This window comes from Myxocyprinus asiaticus, chromosome 3 (genome assembly GCF_019703515.2).
Source record: "Myxocyprinus asiaticus isolate MX2 ecotype Aquarium Trade chromosome 3, UBuf_Myxa_2, whole genome shotgun sequence".
In the NCBI taxonomy this organism is placed as follows: domain Eukaryota; kingdom Metazoa; phylum Chordata; class Actinopteri; order Cypriniformes; family Catostomidae; genus Myxocyprinus; species Myxocyprinus asiaticus.
Genome location: NC_059346.1, coordinates 19,842,311 through 19,861,314, shown reverse-complemented (window position 1 = coordinate 19,861,314; position 19,004 = coordinate 19,842,311). Strand labels below are relative to the sequence as shown.

General features: G+C 39.0%; 1 protein-coding gene across 1 annotated transcript in view; it reads right to left on the bottom strand.

The window, feature by feature from the left end:
• The window catches only part of trpm6 (transient receptor potential cation channel, subfamily M, member 6), a 43,500-nt gene that overhangs the window by 20,885 nt on the left and 3,611 nt on the right, over positions 1–19,004 (bottom strand). The window contains exons 7-24 of the mRNA XM_051673514.1: positions 18,261–18,385; positions 17,983–18,154; positions 17,628–17,802; positions 16,163–16,286; positions 15,097–15,169; positions 14,458–14,558; positions 13,575–13,709; positions 13,428–13,481; positions 13,186–13,326; positions 10,343–10,456; positions 9,973–10,220; positions 8,711–8,939; positions 6,930–7,085; positions 6,570–6,671; positions 6,322–6,450; positions 3,328–3,576; positions 2,993–3,167; positions 2,597–2,711 (exon numbers count right to left, since the gene is read on the bottom strand). Of these exons, the coding sequence (XP_051529474.1) occupies positions 2,597–2,711; positions 2,993–3,167; positions 3,328–3,576; positions 6,322–6,450; positions 6,570–6,671; positions 6,930–7,085; positions 8,711–8,939; positions 9,973–10,220; positions 10,343–10,456; positions 13,186–13,326; positions 13,428–13,481; positions 13,575–13,709; positions 14,458–14,558; positions 15,097–15,169; positions 16,163–16,286; positions 17,628–17,802; positions 17,983–18,154; positions 18,261–18,385 (2,617 nt within the window). The remainder of the gene's footprint in view (positions 1–2,596; positions 2,712–2,992; positions 3,168–3,327; positions 3,577–6,321; positions 6,451–6,569; positions 6,672–6,929; positions 7,086–8,710; positions 8,940–9,972; positions 10,221–10,342; positions 10,457–13,185; positions 13,327–13,427; positions 13,482–13,574; positions 13,710–14,457; positions 14,559–15,096; positions 15,170–16,162; positions 16,287–17,627; positions 17,803–17,982; positions 18,155–18,260; positions 18,386–19,004) is intronic.

The window sequence follows — 19,004 nt, the reverse complement described above, 5'->3', positions numbered from 1 at the left end:
TTCTCGCACATGCAATTTTCACCCATGCGGACCGAACACCGTACTAAAATACTACAGTGTTTCCTGCGGCACAATTCAGCAGCAGCACATTTCTGCAACAGCGCTGCCCTCTACTGAATCTTCAGTGTGAAACAACATTGTCCAGTGTATTTTAATTCCTGAACAAATGAATGAGCTGGCTCTTTCGAATCTACAGCGCGAAGCACTCATCGCACCTAGCGTTGTCCCATTCCCAAAATAATTACACTTAGCCAGTTCTTTTTAGCGAATCAAAAACACTTATACATCAGTCAGAGCAGTTACTGAATTAATCGAATAGCCTACTGATGCACAAGTTATGAATATCCAAATTGGAAATGAAATAAGAACTGTTGAAGTTTCACAAGTACAACATTAGGTTACATAACATAGTCTAAACTCTGCAACGGTTACTGTGTTGTGCTGTGTTTTGTTTTGATTTGTTTTATGTTGGAACTGTGAGACTTCAATCAGGAATTGCAGTTACTAACTGATTGTTCATATGACAATGTGCAGTGAAAGATACAGTGCATCCGGAAAGTATTCACAGCGCTTCACTTTTTTCACATTTTGTTTTGTTACAGCCTTATTCCAAAATGGATTAAATTCATTATTTTCCTCAAAATTCTACAAACAATACCCCATAATGACAACGTGAAAGAAGTTTGTTTGAAATCTTTACAAATTTATTAAAAATAAAAAAAATGTAAGAAAAAAAAATAATCACATGTACATAAGTATTCACAGCCTTTGCTCAATACTTTGTTGAAGCACCTTTGGCACCAATTACAGCCTCAAGTCTTTTTGAGTATGATGCTACAAGCTTGGCACACGTATTTTTGGGCAGTTTCTCCCATTCTTCTTTGCAGGACCTCTCAAGCTCCATCAGGTTGGATGGGGAGCGTCGGTGCACAGCCATTTTCAGATCTCTCCAGAGATGTTCAATCGGGTTCAAGTCTGGGCTCTGGCTGGGCCACTCAAGGACATTCACAGAGTTGTCCCATAGCCACTCCTTTGTTATCTTGGCTGTGTGCTTAGGGTCGTTGTCCTGTTGGAAGATGAACCTTTGCCCCAGTCTGAGGTCCAGAGCACTCTGGAGCAGGTTTTCATCGAGGATGTCTCTGTACATTGCTGCATTCATCATTCCCTCGATCCTGACTAGTCTCCCAGTTCCTGCCGCTGAAAAACATCCCCACAGCATGATGCTGCCACCACCATGCTTCACTGTAGGGATGGTATTGGCCAGGTGATGAGCGGTGCCTGGTTTCCTCCAGACATGACGCTTGCCATTCAGGCCAAAGAGTTCAATATTTGTTTCATCAGACCAGAACATTTTGTTTCTCATGGTCTGAGAGTCCTTCAGGTGCCTTTTGGCAAACTCCAGGCGGGCTGTCATGTGCCTTTTACTGAGGAGTGGCTTCCGTCTGGCTACTCTACCATACAGGCCTGATTGGTGGAGTGCTGCAGAGCTCCACAGAGAAACGCTGGAGCTCTGTCAGAGTGACCATCGGGTTCTTGGTCACCTCCCTAAGTCACTCCCCTGATCGCTCAGTTTGGCCGGGCGGCCAGCTCTAGGAAGAGTCCTTGTGGTTCCAAACTTCTTCCATTTATGGATGATGGAGGCCACTGTGCTCATTGGGACCTTCAATGCTGCAGAAATTTTTCTGTACCCTTCCCCAGATCTGTGCCTCGATACAATCCTGTCTCGGAGGTCTACAGACAATTCCTTGGACTTCGTGGCTTGGTTTGTGCTCTGACATGCACTGTTAACTGTGGGACCTTATATAGACAGGTGTGTGCCTTTCCAAATCATGTCCAATCAACTGAATTTACCACAGGTGAACTCCAATCAAGTTGCAGAAACATCTCAAGGATGATCAGTGTCATGGCAAAGGCTGTGAATACTTATGTACATGTGATTTTTTTTTCGTATATTATTTTTAATAAATTTGCAAAGATTTCAAACAAACTTCTTTCACATTGTCATTATGGGGTATTATTTGTAGAATTTTGGGGAAAATAATGAATTTAATCCATTTTGGAATAAGGCTGTAACATAAAATGTGGAAAAAGTGAAGCACTGTGAATACTTTCCGGATGCACTGTACACGAGTTTTGATGTAACCAGTGGAACAGTATAATAATAATAATGTTATCACATTTCTTGTTTGCTCAGAATTTGTATTTAATATATGGTTAGGATCAATTATTGGATAACATTTATGCCTCAAAAAATATGCAAACATGCCTTTTACAAGAATTATATTAAATTTATTTCTGATTTGTTATATCTGCTCTGTAGAAATCTGAAATTATCTAATTTGGCAACATACTACTGAGGGCAGTACATGCAATAAGAATTGCATTTCTTATTTCCAAGTAATTCTTCCTCAAAAGTACTGAAAGAATCGTTAAATGGAATCGGAACCGGAATTGTTAAATTCCTTACGATTCCCATCCCTAATATTAGCACACATCCAACAACTCTACACATCTAATTAAACATAAGGAGACAGAATAATGGAAGAGACTGACACTTAGTGTAAGCCTTGTTTAAAGATGAAGATGAGGTGCGTACTTGAAGAAGGCAATGAGCAAATTGACCATGATAATGTACTGAATAAAAAGGTAGACAGCCTGCAGGAAGGGGGTAAGGAAGGCTCCAGGGACACAGGTTTCAGGTTCAGTACAGGCTGTCAAAAACACAAGAGACACTCACAATTGAATAAACATGGCTTAAAAAGATCCATAAAAGTAGTACTAATGACAAAAGAAAAGAAAAAAAAAACTAAACTAAATGAAAAAAAATTGTGGTGGTGGTTATGATCACTCAATAATAATAAATAAATAAATAATAATAATAATAATAATAATAAGGCTGATGAGGCATGGTTATTTGTGGAGTGGATCATTTATAAGACCATTCATAATCTGTGTAATAAGGTTAATTCACATCAGCTGTGCATTAACTCACCATCAATCTCTGAGGCATACACTTCTCCAAAAATCATCCAGTAGGGTTCGAAGACCACATCTCTGAGCAGTCTCCAGGATGAATCCTCTTTAGGTGACAAGATAGACTTCCTGGACGTGCCAAAACTGACCAGCACAATTGCCATTATGACCACGATATAGAACATGTTGCTCATCTGTGGGAGAAAGAAACAGACACACAGGAAAGGACATAAAAACATTTACACGTATTTTTCAGATTTTATTAGTACAAAAGAAGTGTACATGTTTCTTGCATTTCTCATGTTGCATGCATGTAAGCATGTAATTATTTACTCATACATTGCAATTACACACCATTTTGGTGATCATGGTCAGGTAGGGTCCTGCATGCTGATTGACAGCAAACAGGTCCAGGAGCCTGACAGACCAGAAGATAAAATCCAAAGAGTACACAATGTGACCAGCTAGGCGTGTTTCTTGGTACCACCGGAGGGAGACCCCAACCAGGAATAGGAGGATGCCTATGAAGTCATTGATATTCCAGTACTCACTGAACCACACCTTCAGTTTCTTACTGAACTTTCTGGGCTCCAAAACCCACACCTAGAAAAACACATGGAACCCACTGTCATAAGAGCACTTTTAACATAAAATGCATATTGAATATGTAAAGTATTATGATTGCTGAATGTATTGTTTTAAATAAATGTCAATTAAATTTATTAAAAATATCATTTTAAAATTGTAAAGTATTCTAAACATAATAACTTTTGAAAATAATAAAATAACTTCACCAGACTGTTTGAACAACTGTCTTTTGTTATTTCATGGCTAATGCAAGTTTTCTAGTCATATGTATAAATTGCATGATGAAAGTTCAGCTGGGTGAAGATTAATGACATTTTCAGAAAAAATATCAACTACAGTCAGATAATATTCACACTGGTCCATTATTAATACGTATGGTATATATACAGGTGCATCTCAATAAATTAGAATGTTGTGGAAAAGTTCATTTATTTCAGTAATTCAACTCAAATTGTGAAACTCGTGTATTAAATAAATTCAGTGCACACAGACTGAAGTAGTTTAAGTCTTTGGTTCTTTTAATTGTGATGATTTTGGCTCACATTTAACAAAAACCCACCAATTCACTATCTCAAAAAATTAGAATACATCATAAGACCAATAAAAAAAACATTTTTTGTGAATTGTTGGCCTTCTGGAAAGTATGTTCATTTACTGTATATGTACTCAATACTTGGTAGGGGCTCCTTTTGCTTTAATTACTGCCTCAATTCGGCGTGGCATGGAGGTGATCAGTTTGTGGCACTGCTGAGGTGGTATGGAAGCCCAGGTTTCTTTGACAGTGGCCTTCAGCTCATCTGCATTTTTTGGTCTCTTGTTTCTCATTTTCCTCTTGACAATACCCCATAGATTCTCTATGGGGTTCAGGTGTGGTGAGTTTGCTGGCCAGTCAAGCACACCAACACCATGGTCATTTAACCAACTTTTGGTGCTTTTGGCAGTGTGGGCAGGTGCCAAATCCTGCTGGAAAATGAAATCAGCATCTTTAAAAAGCTGGTCAGCAGAAGGAAGCATGAAGTGCTCCAAAATTTCTTGGTAAACGAGTGCAGTGACTTTGGTTTTCAAAGAACACAATGGACCAACACCAGCAGATGACATTGCACCCCAAATCATCACAGACTGTGGAAACTTAACACTGGACTTCAAGCAACTTGGGCTATGAGCTTCTCCACCCTTCCTCCAGACTCTAGGACCTTGGTTTCCAAATGAAATACAAAACTTGCTCTCATCTGAAAAGAGGACTTTGGACCACTGGGCAACAGTCCAGTTCTTCTTCTCCTTAGCCCAGGTAAGACGCCTCTGAAGTTGTCTGTGGTTCAGGAGTGGCTTAACAAGAGGAATACGACAACTGTAGCCAAATTCCTTGACACGTCTGTGTGTGGTGGCTCTTGATGCCTTGACCCCAGCCTCAGTCCATTCCTTGTGAAGTTCACCCAAATTCTTGAATCGATTTTGCTTGACAATCCTCATAAGGCTGCGGTTCTCTCGGTTGGTTGTGCATCTTTTTCTTCCACACTTTTTCCTTCCACTCAACTTTCTGTTAACATGCTTGGATACAGCACTCTGTGAACAGCCAGCTTCTTTGGCAATGAATGTTTGTGGCTTACCCTCCTTGTGAAGGGTGTCAATGATTGTCTTCTGGACAACTGTCAGATCAGCAGTCTTCCCCATGATTGTGTAGCCTAGTGAACCAAACTGAGAGACCATTTTGAAGGCTCAGGAAACCTTTGCAGGTGTTTTGAGTTGATTAGCTGATTGGCATGTCACCATATTCTAATTTTTTGAGATAGTGAATTGGTGGGTTTTTGTTAAATGTGAGCCAAAATCATCACAATTAAAAGAACCAAAGACTTAAACTACTTCAGTCTGTGTGCATTGAATTTATTTAATACACGAGTTTCACAATTTGAGTTGAATTACTGAAATAAATGAACTTTTCCACGACATTCTAATTTATTGAGATGCACCTGTAAATGTATATGGAAATATACATGTTAGACTCCCAAACATTCCTTTTGCAAATAGAATTGAATAGAATAGAAGAACAGGGAGCCCTGCAACAGATGACAGAAGAGACAGAAGCAATCGAGGCAGCCTAAATAAATAGAAGAGCTGTGGCGAATTCTCCAAAAATCTTGTAACATCCTACATGTATCTGCCAACAACCAAGAAAAACTGTGTCCAGGTGTACCTAGGAGAATTGGTGCTATTTTGAAGGCAAAGGTGGTCAAACCAAATATTGATTTAGCTTTTTTATGTTTACTGGACTTTGTATGATGTTAATTGATAAATGAAAACTATTTATGGCATTACTTTTGAAAAAAATCCTCACAATGTAACATTTTTCACAAAGGCCTAAAACCTTTGCACAATACTGTATGTTCAAAATGTGTCTGTTTTTGACTGTTATTCCAAACAGAATGACAGCACTCAGTTAATAATTCCCACCAATGCACTGCTGCAGAGTTCATGGAGATAACGAAGGGAGAGCAGGGGAAGTAAGACTTGATAACATCCTAATCAGAAAGAGATAATACCTTACAGAAGACCTTTGAATCTAGCTTAATAAAGATAAGACCTTTCACAGACATGCTGAAATTCTTTAATTGCCCTGAACAGCTGCAAAGGGCACTGTGCCAACCATTCATAGACAAATGCATAGACAAATACACTGATGATTATACCATATATTTCCTTTATCTTCTAACAGTGATTCTTGAAATATCTGCTGCAATGGGTTGTGATTTTGAGAGCAATCACCTCTCGAGCTTTCTCTGCTGCCATAGTCAAGATGTATGTTATGACTAAGCACTCCTGAATGTTGGGTTTCTCCTCCATCCTCACAAGCACAGTGTAAGAGTACAGCATAAGAAAGCCCAGGAACACCATCTGAATGTACAAATCAGAAAATGGAACTTCAAAGATGAGAGGTTGATGAGAAAGACAGGATGATGGAGCAATAGAGTTTACAAATGGAGTAATGAAGTGAGCGCTACGAAGAAACCTACTGTGTGAAACCAGAATTTGACCACAGGAGCATTGTAGAAGTCATACACCATTCTTGTCCAAGGAAGAAGGCAGTTGCTTCCTCTCTCCTCATCACACTGATTCTAAAGAAAAGTCATTGTCATTGGAAATGATAAATAGTACCATAAGAAGGCAAAGTATTAGAGTGCATTGTGTGTTTTTATTTGGGTAGTTCACATTTCAAGCAGTGACCTGCAGTGTGACCTGTTGTACTTACAGTAATTTAAAACTATTTTTAACCAACATTTCTCTTAATCTTTGGGGGGAAATTAAAATAAAAATTTAAAAGACTTGTTTTTGTCAAATACCCATGTGTATGAACAATAATCTAAATTCCTCACTGCATTTGTTGCCTCTTCTTGCTCTGATGCCACTGGGCTCCCTGGGTCCCACCCAATCTGCAATGCTTCCTGGGGCTGAGGAACATGGGACATCTCTGCCTGACTCTTAAACTCTAACAGCTGAATGGCCACAGGCATCATGATACTGGCAATTATCTGGGGAGAAAGGATGTGGTTTTGGACAACAGGATCTTAAAAACATAGATCTGGATCAGGGTAGAAATGTGCTTTAATGTGTTACATATCAAGGGAAACCATCAAAAAGGCACCGACAATATCTTACTGTATTTCAAGAAGTTTACAAGTGAGATCTCTGAATTCCTTAATCTGCAGGCACATACCTTGACTTGGCAAATGTGCTTGAAATGAGAGTTGTTTGCTTAACTATTCGTGCAATTTCCTTTCTACTCCTGGGAAAACTGACCAGCAATTTCTGAATTCATAGTTTAGCCCTACTGTTTGTTTCCTGAGAAACTGTTGTACTGATGTTCCTGAGTACTGTAGTTTATTGACTGAATACAGTTTTACACTTAAAGGCTAATTTATACTTTCTGGGCGAACAGGCTTGGCTTGGTTCACCTACAAATGATGACGAAGTGCAGTGACGTTTTTGTTCTGCCAAGGTGTTCGTTTTGTAAGATTTCTCCTGTTCGCACACATCTCTGACTTTGAAGCCAGTTTCTCAGAGATTGTGCAGAAATATACATTTACATATGATTCGCAGCACAAACTCCACAAAGACAGCGTGGCCACGACAAATGCGTGGAGAGAGATTGGAGTTTTTATGATAGTGACAGCTTACTTGCTGTGTCAGAAATGACAGCCTTCCGTGACGTTTCCCTCAACAATCACATTTTTAAAAAGACGCCGCACTTAAGTATAAACGCCAGCTTCATTCGTAGAGGGTGCATTTGTTCAGCCAAGAGACAAAAGATCGTCTTCTTCTAAAGTCTAAACCAGGCTTAAGTCTAAAAACTTTTTGCACAAAGAAATTAACAGTACTTTCGAAAATATGTTAAAAGGAATATTCCGGGTTCAATACAAGTTAAGCTCAATCAGCAGCATTTGTGGCATAATGTTGATTACCACAAAAATCAATATCATGTCAAAAATTCTGTCGATTGAGCTTAACTTGTAATGAACCCAGAATATTCCTTTAATATGTTACTCTTACCTAAAAATATAGCTCATATTGTCAACACAAAATTCTTGAATGCACCACAAACAGCCGAAAAACTACACCTGTAATAGTCCCCTAAATTAAAGGTGCAATCAGCAATTTTTTTCATTATTAAAAAACTTTTACTCCTAAAGAAATTAAATGGGTTTATTCTACATGGAGAGAGTCCCTTCATGGGGGTCACCATGTTAGAATCACATGACCAGTCGAATACTACTTGCTTAATCTCAGTAACCACCCTGTTATTGGACACTTTCACTCATTGATTAAATAAATCATGGCTTACTGTGAATAGTGAATTTCTACATTGGCATCTGTACTTGAAAACTATAATGTTTGAATGGAGCTGCATATACACCTTAGGTGTCAATGTAAGTCCAAAAAGTTACCGAGTGCACTTTTAAACAGATAATCACACTTTCTGCAGCTTTGTAACTCATAAAATGCCAGAAGATTAAACAAAATAAAATCAATGCCAACCTGAAAAGTGGATTATCTATGCTCTGTATAGGTTGGTCCATGTTATTAAAGTAAAATATTAAAAATATATAATTTGTACATCACCACAACTATCATCCCTCAGCATCTCAATTAAACTGACCTTGAACCAGGAGTTCTTTCTCATGTTGAGGCGGCCCATCCACAAGTCTGTGAGGAGCATCTGAGTGCAAGTATGGGCAACGAAGGGTCTGAGTCTTGAAGAGACAGCCATCTGCAGACAGGTGAAGTTACTCCAGTCCTTCATCTCCCAGGTCAGCAGCTTCATTGCCATGCGCTCGTTCTCTTTGAAGGCCTTATCCAGGAGATCCACAGCCAACTCACCAAACTCTCTAAGAGATTAAACAGAAACAGAAACATTAAAAATGAACACTGACTTCTTTGCTGTACGTAGACCAGCTGTAAACACACATCTTTAAAGCCTACAGTGTGTACGTTTTTTTTATATTGAAATATCAATGAAATAAATATTTGGGGGGCCTGGGTAGCTTAGCGAGTAAAGATGCTGACTACCACCCCTGGAGTCACGAGTTCGAATCCAGGGCATGCTGAGTGACTCCAGCCAGGTCTCCTAAGCAACCAAATTGGCCCGGTTGCTAGGAAGAGTAGAGTCACATGGGGTAACCTCCTCGTGGTCACTATAATGTGTGGTTCTCGCTCTCGGTGGGGCACGTGGTGAGTTGTGCGTGGATGCCACGGAGAATAGTGTGAAGCATCCACACCTGCTACGTCTCCGCAGTAATGCGCTCAACAAGCCACGTGATAAGATGCATGGACTGACGGTCTCAGATGTGGAGGCAACTGAGATTCGTCCTCCGCCAACCAGATTGAGGCAAGTCACTATGCCACCATGAGGACTTAGAGGACATTGGGAACTGGGCATTCCAAATTGGGGAGTAAAGGGGAGAAAAATAAATAAATAAAATAAAATTAATATTTTTCCTATACAGCTTAATTTGCAGAGGCAAATATACAGCAGTAAATAAGCCATTTAGTTTGTTTCCCCCAAAATGGCTCTGTGGTGCTATCAGTTTGTTTAAGCATCCCAACCAGCTCGACACACTAACATTAGCTCAACCAATTGCGTGAGTTTGGAGTGGGACAATGTTTTTGTCTGCCCATTGGCATATGGGGGGAGCATTCGGGAAACATGTATGTAAGCAATCATTATTTTTGCAATTCTATTTGGTGACGCTAGTGCTGACAAAATGACACAATTCAGCTTAATATTTTGAGACACAGATTTAAAATACTTTAAGCCTGAATTTAGGCTAGAAAATAAAATCATAGCCATTCATAGCTGCATTTTGCACATGGTGTTTGTATAACAATCTTCAGAATAAATAGGACAAAACCCAAACTGACAGCGAGTTCTTCTTCAGCTTCTCGGCTGTGCTGTCATCCATATTGCTCTCCTTGGCTTCCATTGCCATAGCGCGATAGAGCTTGCAGGCTACCACTGCCCTAGCCATAGCCTGCTCTCCATGCTGCCACAGGAACAGCGCCATCTCTTGCCGATTCTTGAGCACTGCCCACACAAACAGGTCGTTAAAAGTGCAAACAAACTCAGAGCTTGGAGCTGACTTCAGGTCCTGAGGCACTACCGCACCCTCCTGCAAAGACATAATTCTGGGTGTTTTTAATAAATGGCATGATTGTGAATGTATTGTATATGAGTATATGAGTTTATGACTCATTGTTATGTCTGAGAGTAGAATGGAGAAGTTAATAGGACCTTGTGTCTGTAGGGCTGAGCAGTTCTGTAGAAATGGGAACAAGATGGGGTTGTCTCAGGAGTAAGAGCTGCTTTCCTGGCTTTGAAGGGGCTGGAGCTCTCCTTACTGCCCTCCTATCTCAGACCGAAACAGATCATTAAATTCCATAAATTCTAAAGGAAAACATACAGTCAAGGTCAAAACAATCTGAACACCTTATTTTGATATAATAAACAGAAATACACTCACTTAACACCTTATTAGGAACACCTGTATGCCTACTTATTCATGTGATTATCTAATCAGCCAATCGTGTGGCAGCAGTGCAATGAATAAAAACCATGAAGATATGGGTCAGAAGCTTCAGATAATATTCACAAACATCCATTAGAATGGGGAAAAAATTTGAACTCAGTGATTTAGACCATGATTGTTAGGCTGGTTTGAGCAGAGTTTCCACTAATAAATTTTGGTGCTGGCAAACGTGTCTGGGAATGAAAAGTTTGCCGGACAAATTGTAAAAAATCCAGTCATCTCATTTCATTGTTTATTTTGCAGTGTAAACGCAATGGACTAGGCATAATAATGCGATACAGGCTAATTTATGACACAATCAAGTCAACTGAACGATGAACTTTTGTTCATTATAACTGCTTTTTCATTAAAAAAAATAATAATATAAACAGCCATCATGTAATTAGCGTCTAATTAAAAAAACATTCAACATTGGGGTAAAACTAAACTAAACAGCAATTTGCCACATATCTTTTAGTTTCTAAATAAATATTAAAATAACAAATCAGTTGTTATGTCATATAATTTCTCTTGGCTCTTTATTTTTAAGACTATATATTATCATCCAATTTTTCTTAGCACAAAAGCGCTTTGCTGCAAAAGTGAAGTCAAATGTGTCCAGTGTTTCTCTACAACTTGAGATGCACATAACCCTGGTGTCCTTCTCTCCAGAAGAGGGCAACGCAAGGTTTTAATGTGATTCTGAAGTGAGAAGTTTCACTGCGGACACGCAAGATGGGAATAACGCAGGCTGCTTATGTTAGTGTGTGGGATAGTCACGGATTAGGACTCTGCAAGCTTCGGGAAAGTTTAAACCACCATGGCAGCGAAGCGCTGTTATCAATGCATCGTGTCACACTGTACACTTGTGGCATCAATTAAAGGTGCTGCTGACACATCATGCTAAAATTTTAACCAGACATTGTGTCCGACAATATTTGAATTTGTTGGAATTAGGATATTTTAACAATCAAAAACCGGTAATTACTAAAGGAAACCCTAGGTTTGAGTATTTCTTAACTCTTGATCTCCTGGGATTTTCAATCACAACAGTCTCTAGAGTTTACTCAAAATGGTGCCAAAACCAAAAAACATTCAGTGAGCGGCAGTTCTGCAGACAGAAACACCTTGTTGATGAGAGAGGTCAACGGAGAATGGCCAGACTGGTTCGAGCTGACAGAAAGGCTTCGGTAACTCAGATAACCACTCTGTACAATTGTAGTGAGTATAGCATCTCAGAATGCAAAACAAGTCGAACCTTGAGGCGGATGGGCAACAACAGCATAAGACCATGTCGGGCACTTTAATATAGCCATAGTGTTCCTAATAAAGTGCTCAGCAGGGGCGGACTGGCCATCGGGAGAACCGGGAATTTTCCCAGTGGGTCGGCCGCGAAACGGGGCCGAATGGGCCACAAAATGGCTGAAATGCCACCGCGTTATGCAGAACGGGCCACAAAATGGCGCCACGATATGCCGAAGGGGGCAGCGATATGCAGGAAAGGACAGTGACACCCCCCGCTCAACAAATTTTGGGCCAACTTTTTTCTGCTCTCTTCATGTCCATCTACATTCTTTTAGATTTACGTCAGGGCTCTGACTTGTACATTCAATGACTCTGACCTTCCTATTCTTAAGCCACTGTGTTGTTTTTTTGGTGGTATGTTTAGGGTCATTGCCATGCTAAAAAATGAACCACCTGACCATTTTCAGTTGTCAAGCAGAGGGCCACAGAACATGGCAGCATCCATTTTCCCATTTTCCCTGACCAATTGCCCAGTCCCCCCACCACCATGCTTCTTAGTAGGTATGGTCTGTTCTGGGTGGTCCGGTACCTCCAAATACAGCACTTGGATTTCAGTCCAAAAAGTTACATTTTTGTCTCATCTGACCATTGAGGATTTTGATGCAATGCGGCAAAAGGTTTTATGGTCAGAGATGAGACAAAAAATTTACATTTTGTACTGAACTTCAAGCACTATATTTGGAGAAAACCGAACACAGCACACCAACCAGAACATGTCATACCTACTGTGAAGCATGGTGGTGGGGGGACTTGGCAATTGGTCAGGATTAAAGGGAAAATGGATGTACACCCAAATTCTTGAGGAAAATCTGTGGCCCTCTGCTCAACAACTGAAGATGGGCAGGGGGTTCACCTTTAAGCACGACAAAGTCCTTGAGTGGCCAAGTCAGAGCCCTGACCTAAATCCAATAGAAAACCTGTGGATGGACTTGAAGTCCATCGCTGCTCACCCCGCAAGCTGTAATTACTTCCAATTCATTCGTCACACTGGAAATGGAAGGTCAAGTCGAGCACAGTGCATTGCAAGATACAGTTTTTAGTGTCCTTTGTTGTATACTATACATTTTATATCTAGCAGATCATGTATTCCAAGTATACAGAAATTGTGCATACTGTGCATAGTATACATACTATTTACTGAAAAATAGTAAGCAGTATGTTAGTATGCTGTTCCGACCATAGTCAAAGTCATCTTAAATGAACAACATACATTATTCTCGTTATGATGTAGACAATGCATCTGGTTAATAGAAAGAAGACAGACCTTCACTGGGGTATGGATGCGACTGTACATGGCTCTGAAGCTCTTCCGTGTATATGTGCTTCGGTAAGCTCCCCCAATCAGGTATTCAATCACCATTCCAATGTCAATCAAAGAGATCTTATAACTCACAGGGAGGCGAGTCTATACAAACAGTCAGAAATGTTTAAGGAAACTGTAATGGAATTCACAAGGCAGAACAGTTTTTCCTCTCTTTCAACTTTAAAGTATTACCCTCAACAAACCTGTTTGGCATCCTCAATGATGTGTCGTAGGAAATGATCTGGGGAGCCTTTTTGCTGGAAAATGCAAACACATTGATTATAACCGGGACCAGAAATACTAGCTTGTATCAGAGACAAAAGTTCATATAAGTGGTGAACGGTCATTACTATGTTGTAGAGTTGTTCCAGACGAGAGATAGTCAGGAAGTGGCTCATGGTCATGCCGTTCTCAATCAGCAGTTTCACAAAACTGACACGGTCCATCACCAGTGCATCCAGCATGGTCTGCTCAAGAGATCCCACCTACAATATCCAGTGATATACAGGTATTATACAGGACCACTCTTAAAGGGTTAGTTCACCTAACAATGAGAATTATCTCATCATTTACTCACCCTCATGCCATCCTAGATGAGTATGACTTTCTTTCTTCTGCATAACACAAACAAAGATTTTTAGAAGAATAACTCAACTCTGTGGGTCCATACAATGCAAATGAATGTTGGCCAGAACTTTGAAGGTCCAAAAAGCATATAAAAGGCAACATAAAACTATCTTCAGAAGCGATATGATAGGGGTGGGTGAAAAACAGACCAATAGCCTTTTTTTACTATTAATTCTCCTCCCTACCCAGTAGGTGGCGATATGCATGAAGAAAATGAATAGCCAAAAAATAAAGAAGAATATGAAAGTGGAGATTTATAGTAAAAAAAGGACATAAATATTGATCTGTTTCTCACCCACACCTATCATATTGCTTCTGAAGATATGGATTTAACCACCAGAGTCATATGGATTACTTTTATGCTGCCTGTATAAGCTTTTTGGACATTCAAAGTTCTGGCCATCATTTACTTACATTGTATAGACCTACAGAGCTAAGAATTATTCTAAATATCTTTGTGTTCAGCATAAGAAAGAAAGTCATACACATCTGGGATGGCATGAGGGTGAGTAGATGATGAGAGAATTTTCATTTTTGGGTGATCTATCCCTTTAATAGGTAAAATGCATAATTACAGGCTGTTTTATCATAAATGCGTTTCTGTACCTGCCATTGCCGTCCATACACTAGAATGTGGTCCTTTGCGATATCAGCTCTGTCCCAGGCCAATGTGATATTAAGCTGCTCTTCAGGAGAGGATCTGGTACCTGCATGCATCACAGTTCAGGGAACATATAATTGATTAAACATTCAAGGGAACGCATTGTAAAAACATGATTTTCCTTGCTCTTTTGTACTTTGCAGACACACTTTAACATTTACAATGTATAGTTCCCTCCCTCATTTCACCCAGACCATTTGCTGAAACTAAGGTGTAAAAAAATAGCTCATTCAGAAATCTTTGTGGATCTTGTAACATCCCAACCCATGCCTACATGTACACATATATGCCTATTTAGTTTTCAGTAACTTGTCCTGCAGTGATGAATGAGTGTAAACTATCCCAGTACATAGTTAGCCACTCATAATAGAGGTAATTTAAATGTAGAGGTCATAAGGGTGCAGCACAAAAATACAGGGAATGGTCACATAAAACTAAATAACTAAATGATGGGTGCAAAAAATCTTGACTAACATTACAACTGGACTTCAGGGGAAAAAAGTTAAAATACCTAAACAAAGAGAAGAATTTGGTTCTTTTAATTTAACATTTAAATGATGTCATAGCAACATTCTATACAGTACCTCTCAGTGATGTAGTCAGAATTGCAACATCTGCCTCCAGAATGTCCTCAGATTCTGAGTCAAAAATGCTGATCTAAAATATAAAAAGTCATTTTCAGAGATAGAACCTCAATAAAAGTTAAAGCCAAATGTAAAAGGCTTTAAAAGACAGCACATAAAAATTACATAGATGGCCAGCATTAAAACTAGTGGTGCTGCTGTTGTCATTTTCAATATAGCCAGCAGTTATTTATTTTGTTTGGTATTAGTATAAAACTATCAGTACCCATGCCAATATATAAATGCATGTAACTCTAAAAGACACCCAGAGGAATTTCCTTCTCTAAACATGCCTTTAGCATTTCGTCTTCACATGAGTGATTCATACTCAAATAATCTGAGCGCCTGGGGACCAAATTAATCCCTTGTACTCGATTAATATGGAAATATTCTTCATGGGCCATCATTCCAATTATTCTGTTCTCTCTCAATTTAGAAGCTTGGAGATGTGGGATGGGTGTGGTGAACTACAACATTCTGTTTGATGGAGGCTTAGCATCAGAGCTTTCGGCGTAGTGACAGAGACCGTTACACAGCAGGCATTTGATCACAAAAACAACCACTGTTTACTGCCAAGTAGGAGGAGAGAGGAAAAGACAGAGGAAGAGGAAACAGCGAGAGAGAGAGAGAGAGACAGGAAGAGAAAAATAAAGTGTACAAACACAAAAGGGGATTTTAATATATTGTACAGGGTTTAGAACTTTGAGGACAATAACTTTCGCTAATGAGTGAGGAGTTCAAGATTAAATTAGGATGATATTTCCTTAACTGGCAAATAGAATCTGCAAGTAAACTTCTTGAACAATTGCTATCTTTTGAGAGTGGTTATACCAAGGAAGGGGATGTTGCAATATTGAACATATGGTAAATTACTGAGTAACATCCAATAAATACTACTCTCAACACCTTAAAATGATTCTTAAATGGGTCAGAGCTCATGGACTGTGAATGGACTGTTAAGGTGGTCATTCGCATCAGCAGATAAGTCCAATGGTTAAGTGGCACTACTTAAGGTAATTTAACTTACAGCCTCTCTGTATTCCATGCATTCCATGAGTATGTCGAGGAGCTCAATGGCTTCTGGTCTCTCTACACAAAACATCTCTTGAATCCGTGACAGGATATCCACTTTAATATCAGAATCTAAGTTTCTATAGGGAACAAAGAGCAAACAGGACATAAAAATACACAAGTGTAAGTAATCTGTAATAAATAAATACAAATGTTATGTAATAATAACCCAAGTAGTTAGCACTGTATTCAGATTACTTCCTTGTTAATTACATATTAAGTAGGAATTAAGTAGAAAACATATGCGACTACTTCAAACACATTAATTGTATTTTTAAAAAGGCAATTAGCCTACATTTATGACTGGGGAGGGCGATATGACCAAAATCTTATATCACAATACAAGTAATTTTATATCACGATAACGATATACTGTATATCATGATAGTAAAAGTTTTCTGGAACATCAATTAAAATTGGTTTATATATTAAATAACAATATTGTAATGCCTAAATTTGGAAACTTCAAACTCAAATATAGTCAAAGTAAAAAATAAAAACTCAACTTAACATTATGAAAAAACAAAATTTCACATAACGCCACATATCAGTTGTTAACCATTATTATTATGATACATTTTACTCAAGAAACTCAAGATCTTCTCAATGCAACAAAGAAAATGATACAAAAAAGTAAATTAAAAAAAATATTTAAAAAATTTCACCGAATTAATGCAGAGTGCATCTTTTTGCTTTCATAATATTCTTTTGGGTGCTTCATTTTGAGGTGCCAAAACAGATAGCTTGTATTACGAGTGATTATCGTCGTCGTGCAACACACTTTCTGCTCTGTGTCAGCTTTTGTAAACCCACACCACAGATGTTACACCTGTTTTAATAATCCGCTCCTCTTTGTTTTCATGACTTGTTTGGTAGTCGTCCCATTCTGTGGAGTTGTCTTTCTCCATTAGGTTTTTAACTGGGTCAAATATAATTGAGTAGCACGAGTAATCTGGCTCTGCGCTCTCCTGTCTGTGGAGCACAAATACAGAAAGCCTGCTAGAGTTGTGCACACTTGCAAGCTCCAGAGATTGCACGCGCCACATTCACGTGAAATACAGATGTGCGCTTCAGATGAGAAGCATATTTAGCGCTTCTGAATGTCACTGAATTTTCTTGGGCAGCTGCAGAAAAAACCCATGTTTTTTCAATTCTCTCAGTCTCACGTGAAGCCCTGCCCACCGATAAGCCCACATGGAAATTTACATATTGCGATATACACGATATGGCAAAATCTCTATCGAATGACATTTTATATCGTTGCCACGATATATATCGTCATATTGCCCCAGCCCTATTTATGACCATAAAACAATGAGAAGTATCATGAATCTCACCTGAACACCGGATTAGACCATTGCACCACTCAAACATTGCCAAATTAAACAAATTCATAAATGGTGAGAAGAGGTGAGACACACCTGTCAACAGCTGTCTGTTTGTGTACTAAGGCAAGGAGGTCAGCTGCTCTGCCTGTTCCTTCAAACACCAGCACAGGCACAGGAGAAGCTCTATGCACATACTCCAGGACTACAGAGAGGACTGAAGGACCTCCCTCTACTACAACACACACCAAAGGCACATGCTGAGGCAACCCTAAAATGAACACACGCAAATAAGTCACTTAAGCAAAGACTGAATCACACACATGCATATAGAATTCAACATATACCTTTCACTTGAAATAAAATTATTAAACATCTAGGAAAGTTCCTCTAAGACAGATTTAAACGCACACAGTTTACACAGGCCCACACACATACTATAGACACTTACTGGGGTGGATCTTCTGCAAATGTATGTACCTCTCCAGTCTCTTCCTCAGGTCTATCTGACAGCCTGATTTCCCAGTAGTGCCATCATCAACTAAAAGGAAGTGTGAATGCATGCCATTGAGACTGGCACATTTACTTAGAGGATTACCAAGAGCCTGGTAGTGTCTCAGAACCTGACATAGGATAATAAACCATCATTACGCTGCTCACAAGGAATCTTCAATGCCCTTAAGAATAATGATGAATGCCCAGTTCACTCACTCACTGAATAAAACTCACATCTCTGCCAATAAGGTCAATATTATTCTCAGTGATTCCCCAGGGTGTCATTCCTACAACATTCCTCTTCCGGTGGTCATGTGAACCATACGCTTTTACAGCATCACCAACAAACCTAGACACACCTGGACAGGAGGATAAATATGGTAATAATAAAGTACAGGAAGATATACAGTGCAAAAACACTTACTGATATAAAATAAGTTTTATGTACTCTACATTTCTACTCAAAAAAAAAAAATGCTGATAGATGAGAAAAACAAGACAATTTAAATGGAAAGTTCACCAAAAAATAACAATTCTGTCATCAATTACTCATGCTTTTTTTGTTCCCATATTAATCATATGGCTTCATTCCCCTAACCCCTTAAACTCTGCTGCAATTTTGGGCTGCCGCCTGCAATTTTTCACACTCAAATTTAAAAGCTCACCATTTACACATACTGTGGACTAACTGAAAAAGTGTGTCTCATTTTTAACATATATGTATATATATATATATATATATGTATATGTTTACAATCTTTTTTTATTTAATTTTTTGTCCTAACTTTGAAAGCATGTATTTCTGGTTCTGTTGCACTATCTCCCAGCAAAAGAATCTTATTTCATTCCACTAGATTGCAGCAAGTACAAGGAAATTTTTTTTTTCTCTATCTACTTTCATCACAAAACGCAGATCTGAAATGTAGGTGGAGCTCTAACGCATTTCAGCCCTCACAGATGTGCTTGTCCATAGACATT